Genomic DNA, 17,562 nt, shown 5'->3' on the forward strand with positions numbered 1-17,562 from the left:
GACACAATCAAACATCCAAATATAGCAACATCCACAGGAGAGGAGTAGGGGGAATAGAGAGCAGAAGGGGCAGAAAAAAGAGTGAATCTTGACAGCAGCAAAAGGTAAGTGACTTATCACTTCTAAAGGCTCCCAAATAAAGCTAACAGTTGATTTGTCTTCAGGAACCAGGAAGATCAGAAGGCATATTTAGGACATATTTAAAATGCTGAAAGGAAGACCTATCAATCAAAACTTCAACATTCAGCAACAGTGAAGAAATCATGATATTCCCAAATAAACAAGGGCTGGGAAAAATCTTTCAAGAGTACACCTACCAGGGGCGCCTGGGTGGCTCAGTGGGTTAAGCTGCTGCCTTCGGCTCAGGTCATGATCTCAGGGTCCTGGGATCGAGTCCCACATTGGGCTCTCTGCTCAGTGGGGAGCCTGCTTCCCTCTCTCTCTCTCTCTCTCTGCCTGCCTCTCTGTGTACTTGTAATCTCTCTCTGTCAAATAAATAAATAAAATCTTAAAAATAAAAGATATGTTTAAAAAAAAGAGTACACCTACCATATAAGAAATATTAATAGAGAAGCCATTCAAGTTGTAATGAGAACACATTAGATGATAACTCAAATTCACAAGAATAAAACAACTATGTAGGCAAAAGTTACTATACAGGCGAATATATAAAAGGCACTATAAGTGTATTTTTTGTACTTATTTTTCTCCTATATGATTTCAAGAAAACTGTATTAAGCAGTAACTAGAAATCTCACACTATGTATAAAATGTAATTTTGATAATAACAGCACAAAGCAGAAGTGGCTGGAACTAAGAGGAGGAAAGTTTTAGAATATTTTTGAAATTAAGTTGATAATTCATCTGAACAAGACCATCATAGTTAAGACATTAAAGGTAATCAATAAGGTAACCACTAATAGAAAAAAATGTAGTAAAGGCACATGGTAATTAAAATGGTAACTAGGAGATATTAATTCAACAAAAAAGAAGTAATATTGAAATAGAAAAACAAAATGGACTTACTACCTACTGAAAAGAAATGTCTAAATGGAAGGCATATATGGTACTTATTAGGAGCCACACTAAATGTTAGTGGCTAAAAACTTAAATTAAAAGGCAAAGACTGGCAGAATGGATTAAAACAAACAAACAAAATCACATTATCCAATTGCATCCAGTCTGCCAGACACACTACATTTAAAGACACAATGGCTTGAAATTAAGAATGGTGAAAAATATATTATGTAAGCAGTTACCAACAAAGCCCTGCACTGCCTATAGTAGGACAGAAAATAGATTTTAAGACAAAAATGGAGAGAATAAGGACCTTTTATAATGGTAAAAGTGCCAATACATGAAGATGATATAACAATGACAAACATACATACCTAAAATACAAATACATGAGGCAAAAACTGACAGAATTAAAAAGACAAACAATTCAATAATAACAGTTAGCGATTTCAAAGCCCCACTTTCAAAATGGATAGGACTACTAAATAGAAGACTAATATGGGAGACCAAGACAGATACAAAGATATCTATAAAAACACTCAGGCCGACACTTGCAACATACACATTCTTTAAGTACATATGGAACACTCTCCAGTCTAGATTATACATTAGGTCACAAAACAAGTCTCAATACATATTAAAGGTTAAAATAATATAAAGTATCTCCTATGAGCAAAATAAAATGAAACAAGGAATCAATGAGAAGGAAAACTGGAAGTTTAAAAATATGTGAACATCAAACACCACACTCTAAAGAAACTCCTCAAAGATTAAAGAATACTAACAAGGGAATTACAAAATATTTTGAGACAAATAAAAGTGAAAACACAACATATACCAAAACTCATGAAATATAGCTAATGCAGTGCCTATAGGGAAATTTACAGCTGCAACTCCTACATTTAAAAAGATCTTGAATTGGGGCACTTGCATGGCTCAGTGGGTTAAGCCTCTGCCTTCGGCTCAGGTCATGGTCTCAGGGTCCTGGTATCAGGGCTCTCTGCTCAGCAGGGAGCCTGCTTCCCCCCTCTCTCTGCCTGCCTCTCTGCCTACATGTGATCTCTCTCTGTCAAATAAACAAATAAAATACTAAAAAAAAATCTCGAATCCATAATCTAATTGTACACCTTAAGGAACTAGAAAAAATAAGTGTGAACTAAATCCAAAACTAGCAGAAGAAAAGAAATAATAAAGATGAGAGCAAACAGAAAACAACAAAATAAGGAAAAGAAAAACAATAGGATCAATAAAACAAAGCTGTTTCTTTGAACAATCAGAAGAATTGATGAACCTTTAGGTAGACCAAGAAAAAAGAACACTCAAATTTACTAAAATAAGAAATGAAGGTGGGGGGCATTACTACTGACATTTTAGAAACAAAAAGGACTATCAGAGAGTACTATAAACAACAACTATGCACTATGTACGATGTACATATGTACTATGTACTGAGTACTATGTACACCAACAAATTAGATAACCTAGAGGAAAAGGACAAATTCCTAGAAACATTCAGACTATTAAAGCTGACTCAAAGAGAAATAGAAAATCTGAACAGATCCCTAGAAGGGGACTGAATTAGTAATCAAAAACCTCCCAATAAAGAAAAACTTAGGACCAGATGGCTACACTGACAAATTCTACCAAATGTTTAAGAAGAATTACTACAAATCCTTCTCTAACTCTTCCTGAAAAATATAAAAGGGAACACTTATCAACTTATTCTGAGTTACTCTGAATAAAGCCAAAGAAATCACAAGAGGACTAATGATCAATATCCTTTATGAATACAGATGCAAAACTCAACAAAATACTAGTGAACAGAATAGCATTTTTAAAATGCTTATACATCATGACCAAGTAGGATTTATCCCAGAAATGTGAAGGTGGCTCACCAAATGAAAAATCAATCTACGAAACATACTACAGTAATAGAATGAAGGAAATAAACCATATGATCATCTTGGTGGATACAGAAAAAGCATCTGACAAAATCTAATACCCTTTCATGATAAAACAACAACACTCAACAAACTAGGAATAAAAGGGAACTTCTTGAACATAATAAAAAGCACTTATGGGGCACCTGGCTGACTCAGTCAGTAGAGCATGAGCCTATCTGAGGGTTGTGAATTTAAGAACCTCATGCTGGGGGTCCAGTTTTCTGGAAAAAATAATTACTTATGATAAATCCATGGCTAATATCATACACAATGCTAAGAGGATGATTTCTTCCAAAAATTAAAAAAAAATGACAAGGATGCCTGCTATAACCAATTCTATTTATTACACTGGAAGTTCTAGCCCAAGCAAATAGGCAAGAAAAAGAAAGACATCAAAATTGGAGAGGAAAAACGTATTTTGTATATGTGTACATATGCCTTGAACATTAATAAAGCACTATTCATAACAGTTAAAAGACAGAAACAACAAAAATGTCCATCAGTTGGTGAATGGATAAACATAATGTGGTATATCCTTACAATGAAACATTGAAAAAACTATGCTAAGTGAAAGAAACAGTCACAAATATGCATTAAATATGCATTAGTGGAGAGATAATTGGCCTGAACTTTTCATGTAATGTCTTGGTCAGGTTTTGGCATCAATATTATGCTCTCATGAAATGAGTTGGGAAATGAGTCCTCATTTTCTCACATATTATACAGTTTCATTTATTTGAAATGTGCAGACTAGGCACATCTATAGTGACAAAGTTAATGGTTGTTTCTGGCCTGGTGGGGTATGCTGGGATTGGGTGGGGGGAGGGATGATAGCTAATGGTACAGAGTTTTGGGGGGTTTTGTTTTTTTAGGTGATAAAAATATTCAAAAATTGAGTGTGGTGATGACTATACAACACTTAATTGTATACTTTAAATGTAAGAATTGTATGGCATATGAATTATATCTTCATAAACTAAAAAAAGGACACTAAAAACAGGATTAATCAGATTTTCTTATATCTATTAAAGAAGCTGAATTTATAATTAAAAACCAGCTACAAAGAAAATCCCAAGATCAGGTTGCTTTCTTGGTATATCTTCCCAAACATTTGAGGAAGATTTTCCAGAGAAGAGAAAATGAGGACTCACTTCCCAACTCATTTCATGAGAGCATAATATTGATGCTAAAACCTGACCAAGACATTACATGAAAGGCCAATTATCTCTCCACTAATGCATATTTAAAAATACTAACTGAAATATTAACAAACTACATCCAGAGACACATTAAAAGATAGTATTTTATGGCCAGGTGGGACTTCTCTCAGGATTCCAAGATTAGTTAAACACTGATAAATCAGTCAATATAATTCATTCTTTTAACAGAATTAAGGAAGAAAATTATATTATTATCTCACTAGATTTAGAAAAAGCATTTCACAAAGTATAATATGTATGTATGATTAACAGCTCTGAGGAAACTAAAAATAGAACTTCCTTATTCTATAAACAATGTGTATAAAAATCCTAGAGTTAAATCCAGACTCAGTGATGAAATACAGAGTATTTTCTTCTTCAGGTGAGGTATAAAACAAGGATTTCTATTATCATCACTTGTATTCAACTTTGTACTAGAAAGACAAGAATAAGGCTTAAAAACAAATTAAAGATATAAAGATTGGAAAGGAATAAGTAAAAATGTCTGTATTTGCAAAAGACATGATTGTGCATATTTAAAAAAATCTAAAAGAATCTACAGGGGCATCTGGGTGGTATTTGGCTGCTGGTTTTGGCTCAGGTTGTGATCACAACTGATGGTTGTGAGATGGAGCCTTGAGTCAGGCTCAGCATGGAGTCTGCTTGAGATTCTCTCTCTCCCCCTCTCCTCCTCCGCTCCTCCTGCTCATTCTCTCTGCCTCTAAAATAAGTAAATAAATTAAAAAATCTTTTTTTTAAACAAAAAAAACCCCCAAAACTGAAAAGAATCTATAAATAAATTACCCAAATAAGTGAATTTAACAAAATGGCTTGATATAAGATCAGTATTAAAAATCCACTGTATTTTAATAAAGTAAAAATAAATTAGAAAATCAAATGTAAAAAACAGTATTATTTATAATAGTACCAAAATAGGGAGGCCTGGGTGGCTCAGTTGGTTGGGCATCCAGCTCTTGATTTAGGCTCAGGTCATGATCTCAGGGTTGTGAGATTGAGCCCCATGTCAGGCTCCATGCTCAGCACAGAGTCTGCTTGTGATTCTCTCTCCCTCTCCTTCTTCCCCTCCCCCAGCTCATGCATGTATGTGTGTGTGTGCGTGCGCGTGCATGCACACTCTCTCACTCAATAAATAAAATCTTAAAAAACACTTAAAAAAATAAATCAAATACACAGGAATAAATCTAATGAAACATGTCAAAGACTTCACCTCTACTCTGAAAAACTACCCAGCCAGATTTTCTGTGGAAACTGATGGAATTTCTATGAAAATACAAAGTATTTAAATTAGTCAAATTTTTTAAAGAGGTAAAACTTTCAGACCTTACTCTTCCATATTTCATGACTTAATGTAATGCAATAGTAATTAGGACAGTGAAGTACTAGGAAAAAGACAAATAATTGGATCAAAGGAAGAGAATACAGTCTAAATGTAGACCTACATTTATATATGGTCACTTGATTGAAAACAGAGGCCCGGCTGCAATTTAGTGGACATAGGACAGTCTTTTCAACAAACAGTGCTAGTGCAACTTATTATCCACATGGAAATAAGAATCTCGACAATTATCTTATACCACACACAAAAACATTTTCAGGCGGATCAAGCTCAAATAATCAAGCATCTGCTAAGAATTAGGAGAATATCTGTGTGATCTTGAAGAACGAAAAATCTTTCAAAGAGACATACAAAGAACTGTCATTAGAGATGCTGATATTGACCTTTATTAAATTTAAGAACCTGGTTTATCAAAAGACATTACTTAAAAAAAAAAGTCAAGCCAAAGAACCCCAAAACTTGTATGGATAATACAGAAAAAACTGACTAATCAATAATATAAAAGGAAGGAATCTAATAAAGACAGAGAACTGAGCAGGTATTTTACATAAAAGGACATCTACATGGCCAAAATACAAATAATGGTACTGAAATTAGTATTTATTACAGGAAAGCAGACTATCAGTTTCAAAGAGAGACCACTCTCTGAATGTAAAGTCCGACTGTAGCAAGTGTTGGTGAGAATTTAGTACAGCCAGAACACTAGTATTATAAATTGGTTCAAGCACTTTAGCAAGCTAATTGTTGTATATATTAAAGCTGAACATTTGTTTATTCTATGAATCAGCCATTCTACTTCAAGGTATAACCAAGAGAAATGAAGATATACCAAGAGACACACAGGAATGTTCATAGCAGCTTTATTCATAGCAGTCCCCAAAAGGGAAAATACAAGTGAAAAACTCACCAACATGAGAACAAACAAATAAATCATCATACCGTCATATAATGAAATACTGCTCAGCAATATAAAGAAGGAAGTAGTGAAACATAGCAAGACTAATGATCTCAACAATGTTATGTACAGAAAAACAAACTGGACCTCCCTTTCCTCTGAAAAAGAATACAGATTATATGATTCCATTTATATAATGTTCAAAAATGAAGTTATTCTTTTTTTTTTTTCCCTAACATGTGATGTTAGAATAGTAGTTGTCTCTGCAGGGCAGAGCAGTAGTTATTATCTGGAAATTGGAAGGAGGAAAACTTCAAGGGTGACGAAATGTTCTTCATCTTAATCTGAGTGGTAATACATGTGCATATATGTAAAAAATCTACCCAGTTCATATTTAAGAATGCACTTCACTAGTATTAAAACTGTACCTCAGTTAAAGAAATAAATAAAAAGAAAAAAAAAGAGTGCAAACAAGAGAAAATTAGCAAAATTTTACAGTTAATAATTTAGGAAGGTAAGAAATATCTATTACATTACTCCTTTGTATCTTTCCATAACTTAAAAATTTCCCAAAATGTCATCGGTAAAAATGAAAAGAACCCGGTCTGGCAGACAAACTCTATCCAAAGACAAATTATGAAACAGGGAAATATAGGTCATAAATCAGAAAAACAATTAACTCTTTAATAATTAAAAAGCTATTAAAATTACCAAAAAGGAGGAAGGTTGTTGATTACTCAAACAAACACACACAGATGACTCAGAACTATAGTAAATTGTGCACAATCTCAGCTCTCATACACTTCTGGAATAGGGATCATCATCATTCTGCCTTTGTGCCAAAAAAAACTCCAGAGTCATCTTGACTCTTACTTTACCCCTTTCATATTTTTCATATTCTGTTCATACTTCCAGATTAAAAATGAAATGCCTTTTATTCCATGAATTTCTTCCCCATGTTCTATGTCAGAACTTAGATGAAACCAAACCCTTAACTATGGCATCCAAGGACTTCTAGTGTTACACAGTTTTTGCTATATGCAAAATGCATACATTAAGGTTATTAGGGTGGGCGCTAACCCAATTTGATTAGTGTCCTTTTAAGAATAAATCTGGACACAGATATGTACAGAGGGAAGATGGTGTGAAGACACAGGGGAAAAGCCCTTCATAAGCAAAGAAAAGAGGCCTGGAACAGATTCTTCCCTCACAGCCCTCAGAAGGAACCAACCCTGTCCATTCCCTGATTTTGGATTTTGAGCCTTCATACTGTGAGGAAATAAATTGTTGTGTAAGTAACCCAGTCTGTGGTACTTTATTATGGCAGCTCTAGCAAACTAATATACCTAGTCTGGTTCCAACATTTATCTTGATCTCTCTTATTATCCCCTAAGAGGAATTCCAAAGTGTAATATGCAAAGATTCTTATTGGACCTTGGATGCTTTGTTTAGGCCTTCATGTTGTTTCCTCAGAATGCAGTAACCTCCCTCTACTCTACAGCAGTTAAAATCCCACCTATTCTTCAGGACTGACACAATCCTTCCCAACTATCCACCTTTGACCAACTAGGCCTACAACATCAATCTTCCCTTTCTGTGACGAATTACAAACCCTGATACTGATTCAACTCAAACAATCAATTAATCAGCTAATTCCCTTAATTGTAACTTGTTTCCAGAGTATGAAGAAGAAATCTCCGCATCATTCCCAGCACCTCCTATGTATTATCTTCTCCAAAGGGACTGTACTTGCCCACAAGAAGTTCAGTCCTTCTTACAAGCATACAAACAGTATGGAGATGACTCAGTCTTAAAGAGGAGGAGGCTAACTGACATTTTAGAAACAGCACAAGACAGGGGTGTCAGGAAAACATCCTCTAGGAGAGTCCTTCATTCAGAAGAACAGGACATTTTATCATGCGCAGAACAAGTATGCACAGGTTTCTAGGACAAAAGATAGTAACCATTTGGGCTCTACCTTGTGAGAAATGAGGTATTTTTCTGATAATAGAAAGCCCAATTCTTTCAGTGGCCCAGTTCCATACAGAGAGGGAATAATCTTTTATTTTAAAAGTTTAATGAGCAGTCTCAACTACAGAAGCTGACGGCTTACAATGAAGCCTATGAAAATGAACCTATGGCAGTTCCTGACCTTGAAGATAATGGTCTAACTGGAGAGACAAATATATTATCAGGAGACTTCTGGCAATGTATGAAGTAAAGTTGGGGCTGTACAGATTCAGAAAAGGGAAATTAGCTCAGAGGGAGACAAGGGGAAAGAAAAGAGTATTGTTTTCTAGAGAGGCAACCAAAGCTAACTCGTGACACATAAAAGCAAAAAAGCCAGGAGCGCCTAGGTGGCTCAGTAGCTAAGTGTCTGCCTTCAGGCTCAGGTTATGATCCCTGGGTTCCGGATGGAACCCATATTCGCCTCCCTGCTCAGCGGGAAGCCTGCTTCTCCCTCTCCCACTCGTCCTGCTTGTGCTCCCTCTCTCACTGTCCAATAAATAAATAAAATCTTTAAAAAAAAAAAAAGTAAAGAGCCAGACCTCACATTCATTAGAACGGTCACTATCAGAAAACAGCAAGTGTTGATGAGGATGTGGAATGACCAGAATCCCTGTGCACTGCTGGTGGGAATGGAAAATGGTGCAGTTACTATGGAATGGAATGGTGGCTCCTCAAAAAATTAAACATAGAATTACCACATGACTTAGCAATTCCATTTCTGAGTATAAAGATCCATTTAGACTACTAGTGTCTTGAAGAGGTATTTTTTATCACCAAAGGGTGAAAGGAACCAAAATGTCTATCACTTGATGAAGAGATAAAAAAAATGTGGTATATATACACAATGCCTTATTATTCAGCCTTACAAAAGAAAGAAATTCCAATACATGCTACAACATGCATGAACTTTGAGGACTTTATGTTAAATGAAATAAGCCAGTCACAAAAAGACAAATACTACATGGTTCCACATATATGAATAGGAAAATTAATAGATAGCAAGTAGAATTTGCCAGAGACTGAATGGTGGGAGGTATGAAGAATGGTTGTTTCATGGGTATAGAGCTCTAGTTCTGTAAGATGAAGAGTTCTGGAGATTGGCTGCACAGCAATATGAATGTACTTAATATTACTGAACTGTACAGTTAAAAAAATGGCTAAGATGATAAACTTTATGTTATCTGGATTTTACCACAATTAAAAATAAATGAAGTTTTAGTTTAGTTTTACAGGCTGCCTTAACAAAATACCATAGACTGGGTGGCTTAAATGGTAGACATTTTTTTCCTCATAGTTCTAAAGGCCACGATCAGAGTAACAGCATGAGTGGGTTCTGGTGACATTCTCTTCCTGGCTTATAGATGGCCACTTCTTGCTGTGTCCTCACATGGCCTTTGCCTGGTGCTTGTGTATGGAGAGACAGAGAATCTGATCTCTGTCTCTCTCTCTTCCTTTTTTTAAAAGACCATTAACCCTATTAGATTAGTATCCCACCTTTATGACTTCACTTAACTTTATTCCCTCTTAAACATTGTATTTCTAAATATTCACACTGGGGGTGAGGGATTCAACATATAAATTTGTGGGTGGGAACATAATTCAATTCATAGTATTAGGTGTATAGAATGAGGATGTGGTTCTAAAGGTCAATTAGAAGACAATGAGAAGATGATATGATGTAGTGAGGAATAGGAGGATATTTTTAAAAAACTAAATGAGGTTTGGTTTTGCTGTACAATAAAGTTACACAGTAAATTTTTTAATGTCATGTTCCCCACTGGACTGTGACCACTATTTGTATAGATGTCTTATCTTGTTTAGACTTCAAGTTTTTTTAAGTTAAGTGCATGTCACTTACTTGGGACATCGTGGCTGCTCAATAAACAGTTGCCAAAAAACTCAGAGCACCAATAAAGGTAAAAATAAAATAAGTAGGAAGGGGTAATGTCTCCAAAGCCTGAATGTTATTCTGAGGAACTGGGAATTTTATTGTGTGGGGTGAGGAACCACTGAGATGAGTTATACATGTTCGAGATATTACTTCCCTAGGATGTAGATGAACTACCCATGTGTAAGATATGCTTGAGTAGGTGAAGAGAGAAGTGGGCAGGCTGGTAAAGAAGATATTCCAATAGCTCTGGTGCAAGACCATGAGATAGCAGTAGGAGAAATAAAGTAGAGGAATGCATTTAAAGTGCATTAGGTTTACCATATAAAATGGCTGTTATCTTTAACAAATAAGTAGCAAGACATGATTGCACACCAGATGTGGTAGAAGTTGAGAGAGTAGAGAATAAGGAGACAGGGATGTATTGCACTTTTGTGGCTTGGGTGTCTGGCTGACTGGGACATTATTATCTAACAGAGAAAGATGAGGGCAATTAGTTTGGGAAGGACCGTAAATGGGGTTGTAAATGTTAACTTTTACTTTGAATCAGTTGAGCTGGCGATAACTTGTAGATACCTATATAGAGATGCTGAGTCAACTATGTCCAACATGGCAGTCACCAGCATCCTGTAACTATTTAAAACTTAAATTAAAAATTCAGTCCTTGGGATGCGTGGGTGGCTCAGTTGGCTGGACGACTGCCTTTGGCTCAGGTCATGATCCTGGAGTCCTGGGATCGAGTCCCGCATTGGGCTCTCAGCTTCATGGGGAGTCTGCTTCTCCCTCTGACCTTCTTCTTGCTCATGCTCTCTCTCACTGTCTCTCTCTCAAATAAATAAATAAATAAAATCTTTAAAAAATTCAGTCCTCAGTCACACTAGCTGCATTTCAAGTTCTCAACAGGCATATGTGGGTAGTGGCCATCATTTGGGATAACACAGATACAGATTGCTTCCCTCATCATAAAATGTGCTAAACTGAGCACCTGAGTGGCTCAGTTGGCTAAGTGTCCAACTCTTGATTTTGGCTCAGGTCATGATCTTTTTTTTTTTTTTTAAGATTATTTATTTATTTATGTGACAGAGAGAGAGATCACAAGCAGGCAGAGAGGCAGGCAGGCAGAGAGAGAGGAGGAAGCAGGCTCCCTGCTGAGCAGAGAGCCCAATGTGGGCCTCGATCCCAGGACCCTGAGATCATGACCCGAGCAGAAGGCAGCGGCTTAACCCACTGAGCCACCCAGGCGCCCTCAGGTCATGATCTTGGGGTTGTGAGATGAAGCCCTGCATAGGGCCCCACACTCAGCTGGGAGTCTGCTTGGGATTCTCTCTCCCTCTCACTCTACCTCCCACCCCTGCTCATGTGCTCTCTCTCTCAAAAAATACACAAGATAAAATTAACAAAAATTTTAAAAAGTGCTACTGGTCACAGTGGGCTGCAGAGCCACATTTGTGCAAACTGGGAAAAACTTCATTGTTGAAACCAGAGTGGGGATGAAATGAGTCAAAAAGACCAGCTAGAAAAATAGTAAAAAAGGAAGGGAAACTTGTGATGAGACACATAAAAGGGCAAAAGAGAGATGATTCCATGAAACAAACAGGAAGGATGGCAGCAGAAGCCATCACAGACACCAACACAGGCAACCTTCCAGATGGACAGAGTGGGCGTAGAGTCAGGCACTGCAGACAGATCTGTGAGGTAAGGACGAGGCAAGACCCACTGGATTTGACTGTAGTTAGGTCACTGGTGATGCAGGTCACAGGCATATGAGTAGAGACACCAAGGCCTCAAGCAGTAGACAGAAATGTGAATGTAAATTGTTGGCAGCATTTGCTACCGAACAGAACTTTAAGTTCTCTGTTGAACTTGTTCAAGACATGTATTTGAGAGAAATATTCACATAGAGATATTTTCAGGACATGAATGTACCAGCTACTCATGCTGATCTCTACTTAGTTTAAATACTATCTCTGGAACTACAAGAATAGTCAGGAAAAGGTCTACTTCTTCTGTTTTATTTAGATGGACAACTGTATTAACAAAAGCCCTGCTTTGGCTATGTGCCCTTACTTCCACTGGGGGAAAAGTGGGAACAACATTCTACAATTATTTCTGGGTTGTTTTTAGAAAGATCTGCACGATCACCTACCTGAAGATGAACAAAGACATTTTCCATGAGGAAGATTTAAGATTTTCATCAACACAAATCTTGAAACAAATACCCGACTCTCTGCCATGGCTATCAGAAAGAAATCTACACTACACTTTGGAAAATCTGTAACTTCCTAGGACTGCCATCTATCCACGTCAACTCTGCTGTACTACTCATCTGCTTTTCTCTACCTTCCTTGAATAGTTCTGATCCATTTCCATTTCTATGTTAATTAACTATGTTAATTATAAAATCCATTATAAAAAAAGTGTATATAAATAACTCACCTGAGATGTGTTCATTTTCTGCTGTTGTTGGGAGAGTACAGAGAACTGTGATGGGTAAGCTGGGGATAAGGAAAGAGAATGCAATTATGAGAGGTCTGGTGAGCTTTTGCCAGTTTCCTAAAAAATCTCACCACACCCACTGGGGTAAAGGCCACCCTATGGAAAAATGTTCTGTTGACCCTTGAGAAGGGGCAGGAAGCACCACACAGAGACAGCACTCCCAGAATATATAATACATCTCTGATAGGATCATGTGATTGTAACTCTGTTGTTGAATTCACTGGTGACTGTAAATTATTTCTTTCATTTAAAAAAATGTATATCTCCCTCTGACTAATCCACAAAAAAATTAAAACAGAGGGTAATATTAATATCCTATTATTTATACTATGAGTTAGAAAATCAACAGAAAACTCTGGGGGGAAAAAAGATGCTTACTGACAAAGTATTTTAAAATCATTTTGTTCTTTTGGTAAGACTTTTGATGAGACACTTCTAGTGACTTATGTGTGACAGAATGAACTGCACTGTGCTTTGCTCCTCCTTCTGTCCTGGGTGACCAGGGGACATACATCTCAAGCTCCTTTTTTTCTTTTTTTTTTTTAATTTCAAAAGAGTCAAAGATAGACATCCCCTCCAATACTGTCATTTTATAATTCTTTATGTTCAGGATAAAGGAAGCTTCAGCATATCTCTAGATGCCACTTGTGATGGACACACATGAGAGTGGCTTAGAAATCTAGAAAGAGGGAAAAATGAAGAAAATGGGGGGGGGCTCTTTAAGAAGGACTGAGACTGAATTTCCTTGGCTCTGGCTGTGACTTTTCCTGTAGGGCCTGATAGTCATTCACCTCTTTCAACCCCAGCTCACCACCTTCTGCAAGCTGGTCCAGTTTCCATTCACACAGTCTGTGATAGCTTCTGTATGTGGTAACATCACCAAATCTGGCTCTTTCTGGACAAGGAAATTAGAACTGTTTCTGGTGGAGCAAATTAGGACCCACTCCTTTCTAGGTTCTTCTGCATGTTCTGAAGCTCTGGTGAGGGTGGTTCCTGTTGGATGAGCTCTTCTTCCAGGTGGGATTCCTGTCCCCAGAGCTCCTCTCCTGCCTGCCACATAAGAGTTACTTTGTTCCAGACGTGGAGATTTAGGCCTAGGAAACAAATTCCTCTTAGTTGAAACTTTCACGGAGAACAAAGTTTCTCAACTTCAGCAGTGCTGACATTTTGGGCTGCATTAATTCTTTATCACGTGGGGGCTGTGCATTGTAGGATGTCTAGCAGCATTTCTGGTCTCTACCCACCAGACACTGGTAGCACTCCACCTCGGTTGTGACCATCCAAATCATCTCCAGCCATTTCCAAAAGTTCCTCCCTCCTTCTCTTCCTCTTTCTTTTCCTTTCTTTTCTTTTCTCTCTTTCTCTCCTTCCTTCCCTCCGTCCTTTCTTTCTTCCTTCCTTCCTTCCCTTCTTCTTGCTTTTTTCTATTTTTAAAAAAATTATATGGTTGATACTAAGGGAAGAGCCCAGATGTCTATCAACAGATGAATTGATAAAGAACATGTCGTGTACACACACACACAAAATCAATCAATTACTCAGCCATCAAAAAGAATGAAATCTTGCCATTTGCAACGACATGGATGGAACTAGAGAGTATCATAGTTAAGAGAAATAAGTCAGAGAAAGACAATTATCACGTGATTTCACTCATATGTAGAATTTAAGAAACAAAACAGGATCATAGGGGAAGGGAGGTAAACATAAGAGGAAAATAGAGAGACAAACCATAAGAGACTCTTAAGTATAGGAAAACTAAGTATTGCTAGAGGGGAGGTGGATGGGGGCATGGGGTAACTTGGTGGTGTACATTAAGGGTGCACATGATGTAATGAGCACTGGGTGTAATATGCAATTAATGCATCACTAAACTCTACCCCTAAAACAATACACTATATGTTAATTAATTTGAATTAAAATAAAATTAAAAAAATAAAATTACATGGTTATACCTGTAAGTAGGGTGGCTATAAAAATTAAGTTAAATACTAAATAAAAAAAACAAAGTGTCTTCCAAATATGATGTAAGCCAATACTACATGTTGGCTTATACCTTGTACCTATTAGAGCTTACACACTAGCACTTGGCTACAATGCTTTATAGACGATGACTTATCTCTTTCTGAACAACGCCACAAAGCAGTTTTTACTAATATTCTTATTTTCAGATGAGAACTTGACTTATGCCCAAGTGACTAAGGAGGAAATTACCCGATCTTCCCGGCTTAAATTTAGGGTCAAGACCGGTGCGCGCTGTATGCCAGTTGGACGGTCTATATCCAATACCCTTAAAGCACATTACCCTCCCGCCGCCAGCAAGGGATCTTCCCAGGGCCGGCCGTCCACAGGTAACACCTACAGCACTCGCCCCATCTGGGCCCCCGGAGTCCGCGGGGCTGGGGTCCGCCCTCAACCGCCTTTGCCAGATCTAGGTTCTCTTCTGGCTCCGGCATAAGAGGCGGGGCTCCGGCCTTGGGGAGAGCGGGGAGTTCCCGAGACGTTCGAGTCCCTTCCTCCGGCCACAAACCCACCCCGCCCCCGCCGGGCGCGCGGAGGCCCAGGAACCCGCGCCCACCTTCTCTCACCTGAGGGCAAAACGGCCGCACCTCAAGGCCTGAGAGGGCGGAAGCAGGGAAGTGGGGTTGGTTGCACATGCGCATGGGAAAGTCCAGGATATCCGTTCCTAGAATGCAGCTCGGGGAGTGGTGGTATAGGGGACTACATTTCCCAGAGAAACTCCGCGACTCCTCGCGGATTTCGAGTGTGTCGGGGCCGAGGTGGGGACGGGGCCGTAAAGAGGGAGTAATAAGATGAACGGCCTGTATTAATAGCTGGAGCCCAGGTCCTACCAAACCCTAGAGGTTACGGGGTAAACTTTGGCGTAAGGTGAAATACAGTAGGTGGTCATGGATCAGATCCTGGTAGGAGAAAACCAGAAGACAATTGGGAACTGGGGAAATTTGTGTATGGATTGGATATTAGAAATATTAAGGGAAGTTATTAGTTTTGTTAGTTGTGATAATAACATTGGGGTTATTCAGGGAAGCTTACTTTTAGAGATGTATATTAAAATACTTAACATTATATTACGTATTTGTAATTGAAAAAAAAATAACTAGAAAAAGCAAATACAGCAACATGTTAAAGATTTCTACCTATATGGGTATATGGGTATGGGTATGCTCTATATGGGTATATATGGATATGCTCTAGTGTATGCGTATGCTCCTTTTACTAGTTTCTACTTCTCTATGCAATTGGAAGTTGTTTTTTTTTTTTAAGATTTTATTTATTTATTTGACAGAGAACACAAGTAGGCAGAGAGGCAGGCAGAGAGAGAGAGAGAGAGAAGCAGGCTCTGCACTGAGCAGAGAGCCCGATGTGGAGCTTGATCCCAGGACCCTGGGATCATGACCTGGGCCAAAGGCAGAGGCTTTAACCTGCTGAGCCACCCAGGTGCCCCATCACTTGGAAGTTTTGTAATATAAAGTTTATAAAGGGAAAATTTTGAACTGTTTTTTTTTTTTTCCAAAAGTGTGCCTTTTAACTCAGAGCTGCCAAAAGAAGAAAAAAATACATGTGTCAAATAACAAAACTAAAACAGTAACAAGTTTGATATCCTTTACTCAAGAGAAAAGAAACTGTAGAGCACTCTCAGTTCTGAGGAATTTTGGACAAGAGCAAATTTTATTAATAGAAATTTCCTTGCAAGGCTAAGTAAAAGTTTCCTTATAAAGGTACAGTCAGCTAGTTATAGCTGAATTGTGATTGGCATATGTTAGGTGTCTTTGACAATGAGAAGGGTACCATTAGATCAGGCTGACTTAGGTTTAGATTTGTGACTTGGGCCCTCATTTTGTGGGTACCAATATACAACTAATTTTACAACATGTAAACAGCTTTTGTGAATAAAACTGTAAAGTATAACAAAGACCAGGAAATCGAGCCTATCATTAACCTAATGGGAAAAGAAGAAAAAAAAGAAAAAAAGGAAAAAGGGAAAAAAAGAAAGAAAAAGTAAGTTGTTATATATTCCATAAGTAATACCTGAATGTACACACAACTCAATAAAAAACAATTATCATTCAAATTACGCATCTCCTACATTTGCACACTTCTGAAATTAGGAACCAAATTGGGGACCTTAAGACATTTTGGCTGTCTTTGTGTATATATGTTTATACATACAAAATGTACATACATATATAAACACACTTTTCTTGGTTGTTATTTTGTAACATAAATTATTTTATATGGCAATGATAAAAAGAGTTTTGATTAGCAAGAAAAAAGAAAGATTAATGTTGCCAGTAAATTATTGGAACTTATGTGAATCAAGGTATAAAACTTTATTCTGTTGACACTTAAGAAACTTCGATTAAAAAAAAGAAACTTCAATAAATACCAGTTTTCTAGATGAAAAGAATATAATTAATTAAAGTTCCAATCAGAATTCCAAAAAAGTTTTCTATGTATGTTTTTTCTCTTTGACATTTATATATTTTGTTTGTTAAACATGAACAATTCCAACTTTTATGCCAATAAAAACTTTTAGTAATGGTCAAAAGAAAACTGAAAATGCATAGCAATGTATCTATATTAACATGTATGCTATTGCTAAAATATTTAAAAACTGATCCTGGTGCAAGAAAAGTTCAAGTCCAAGAAGAAAAGAAAGTGAGAAGGTAGTATGTGTTAGAGCTGGGGTTTGAGCAGTGGAAGTACATTGAATAATTTTGTTAGAACAGTGAGGTAGG

The 17,562-nt window shown here is 37.3% G+C and overlaps 1 protein-coding gene across 12 annotated transcripts in view; it reads right to left on the reverse strand.

The window, feature by feature from the left end:
* The window catches only part of ZNF510 (zinc finger protein 510), a 28,088-nt gene extending 12,601 nt beyond the window's left edge, over positions 1–15,487 (reverse strand). For 2 of the 12 annotated variants that reach the window (XM_045086137.1, XM_045086132.1), the window contains exons 1-3: positions 15,391–15,485; positions 13,620–13,899; positions 12,746–12,804 (exon numbers count right to left, since the gene is read on the reverse strand). In XM_045086137.1, coding sequence (XP_044942072.1) covers positions 12,746–12,760 — 15 coding nt within the window. In that variant the 5' untranslated portion in view covers positions 12,761–12,804; positions 13,620–13,899; positions 15,391–15,485. The other 10 variants (XM_045086139.1, XM_045086134.1, XM_045086138.1 and 7 more) reach the window with 6 other exon arrangements.
* Positions 15,488–17,562: the final 2,075 nt, after the last annotated feature.

Source organism: Mustela putorius, unplaced genomic scaffold, assembly GCF_011764305.1.
Source record: "Mustela putorius furo isolate JIRA1106 unplaced genomic scaffold, ASM1176430v1.1 tig00000876_pilon_pilon_pilon, whole genome shotgun sequence".
Classification (NCBI taxonomy): domain Eukaryota; kingdom Metazoa; phylum Chordata; class Mammalia; order Carnivora; family Mustelidae; genus Mustela; species Mustela putorius.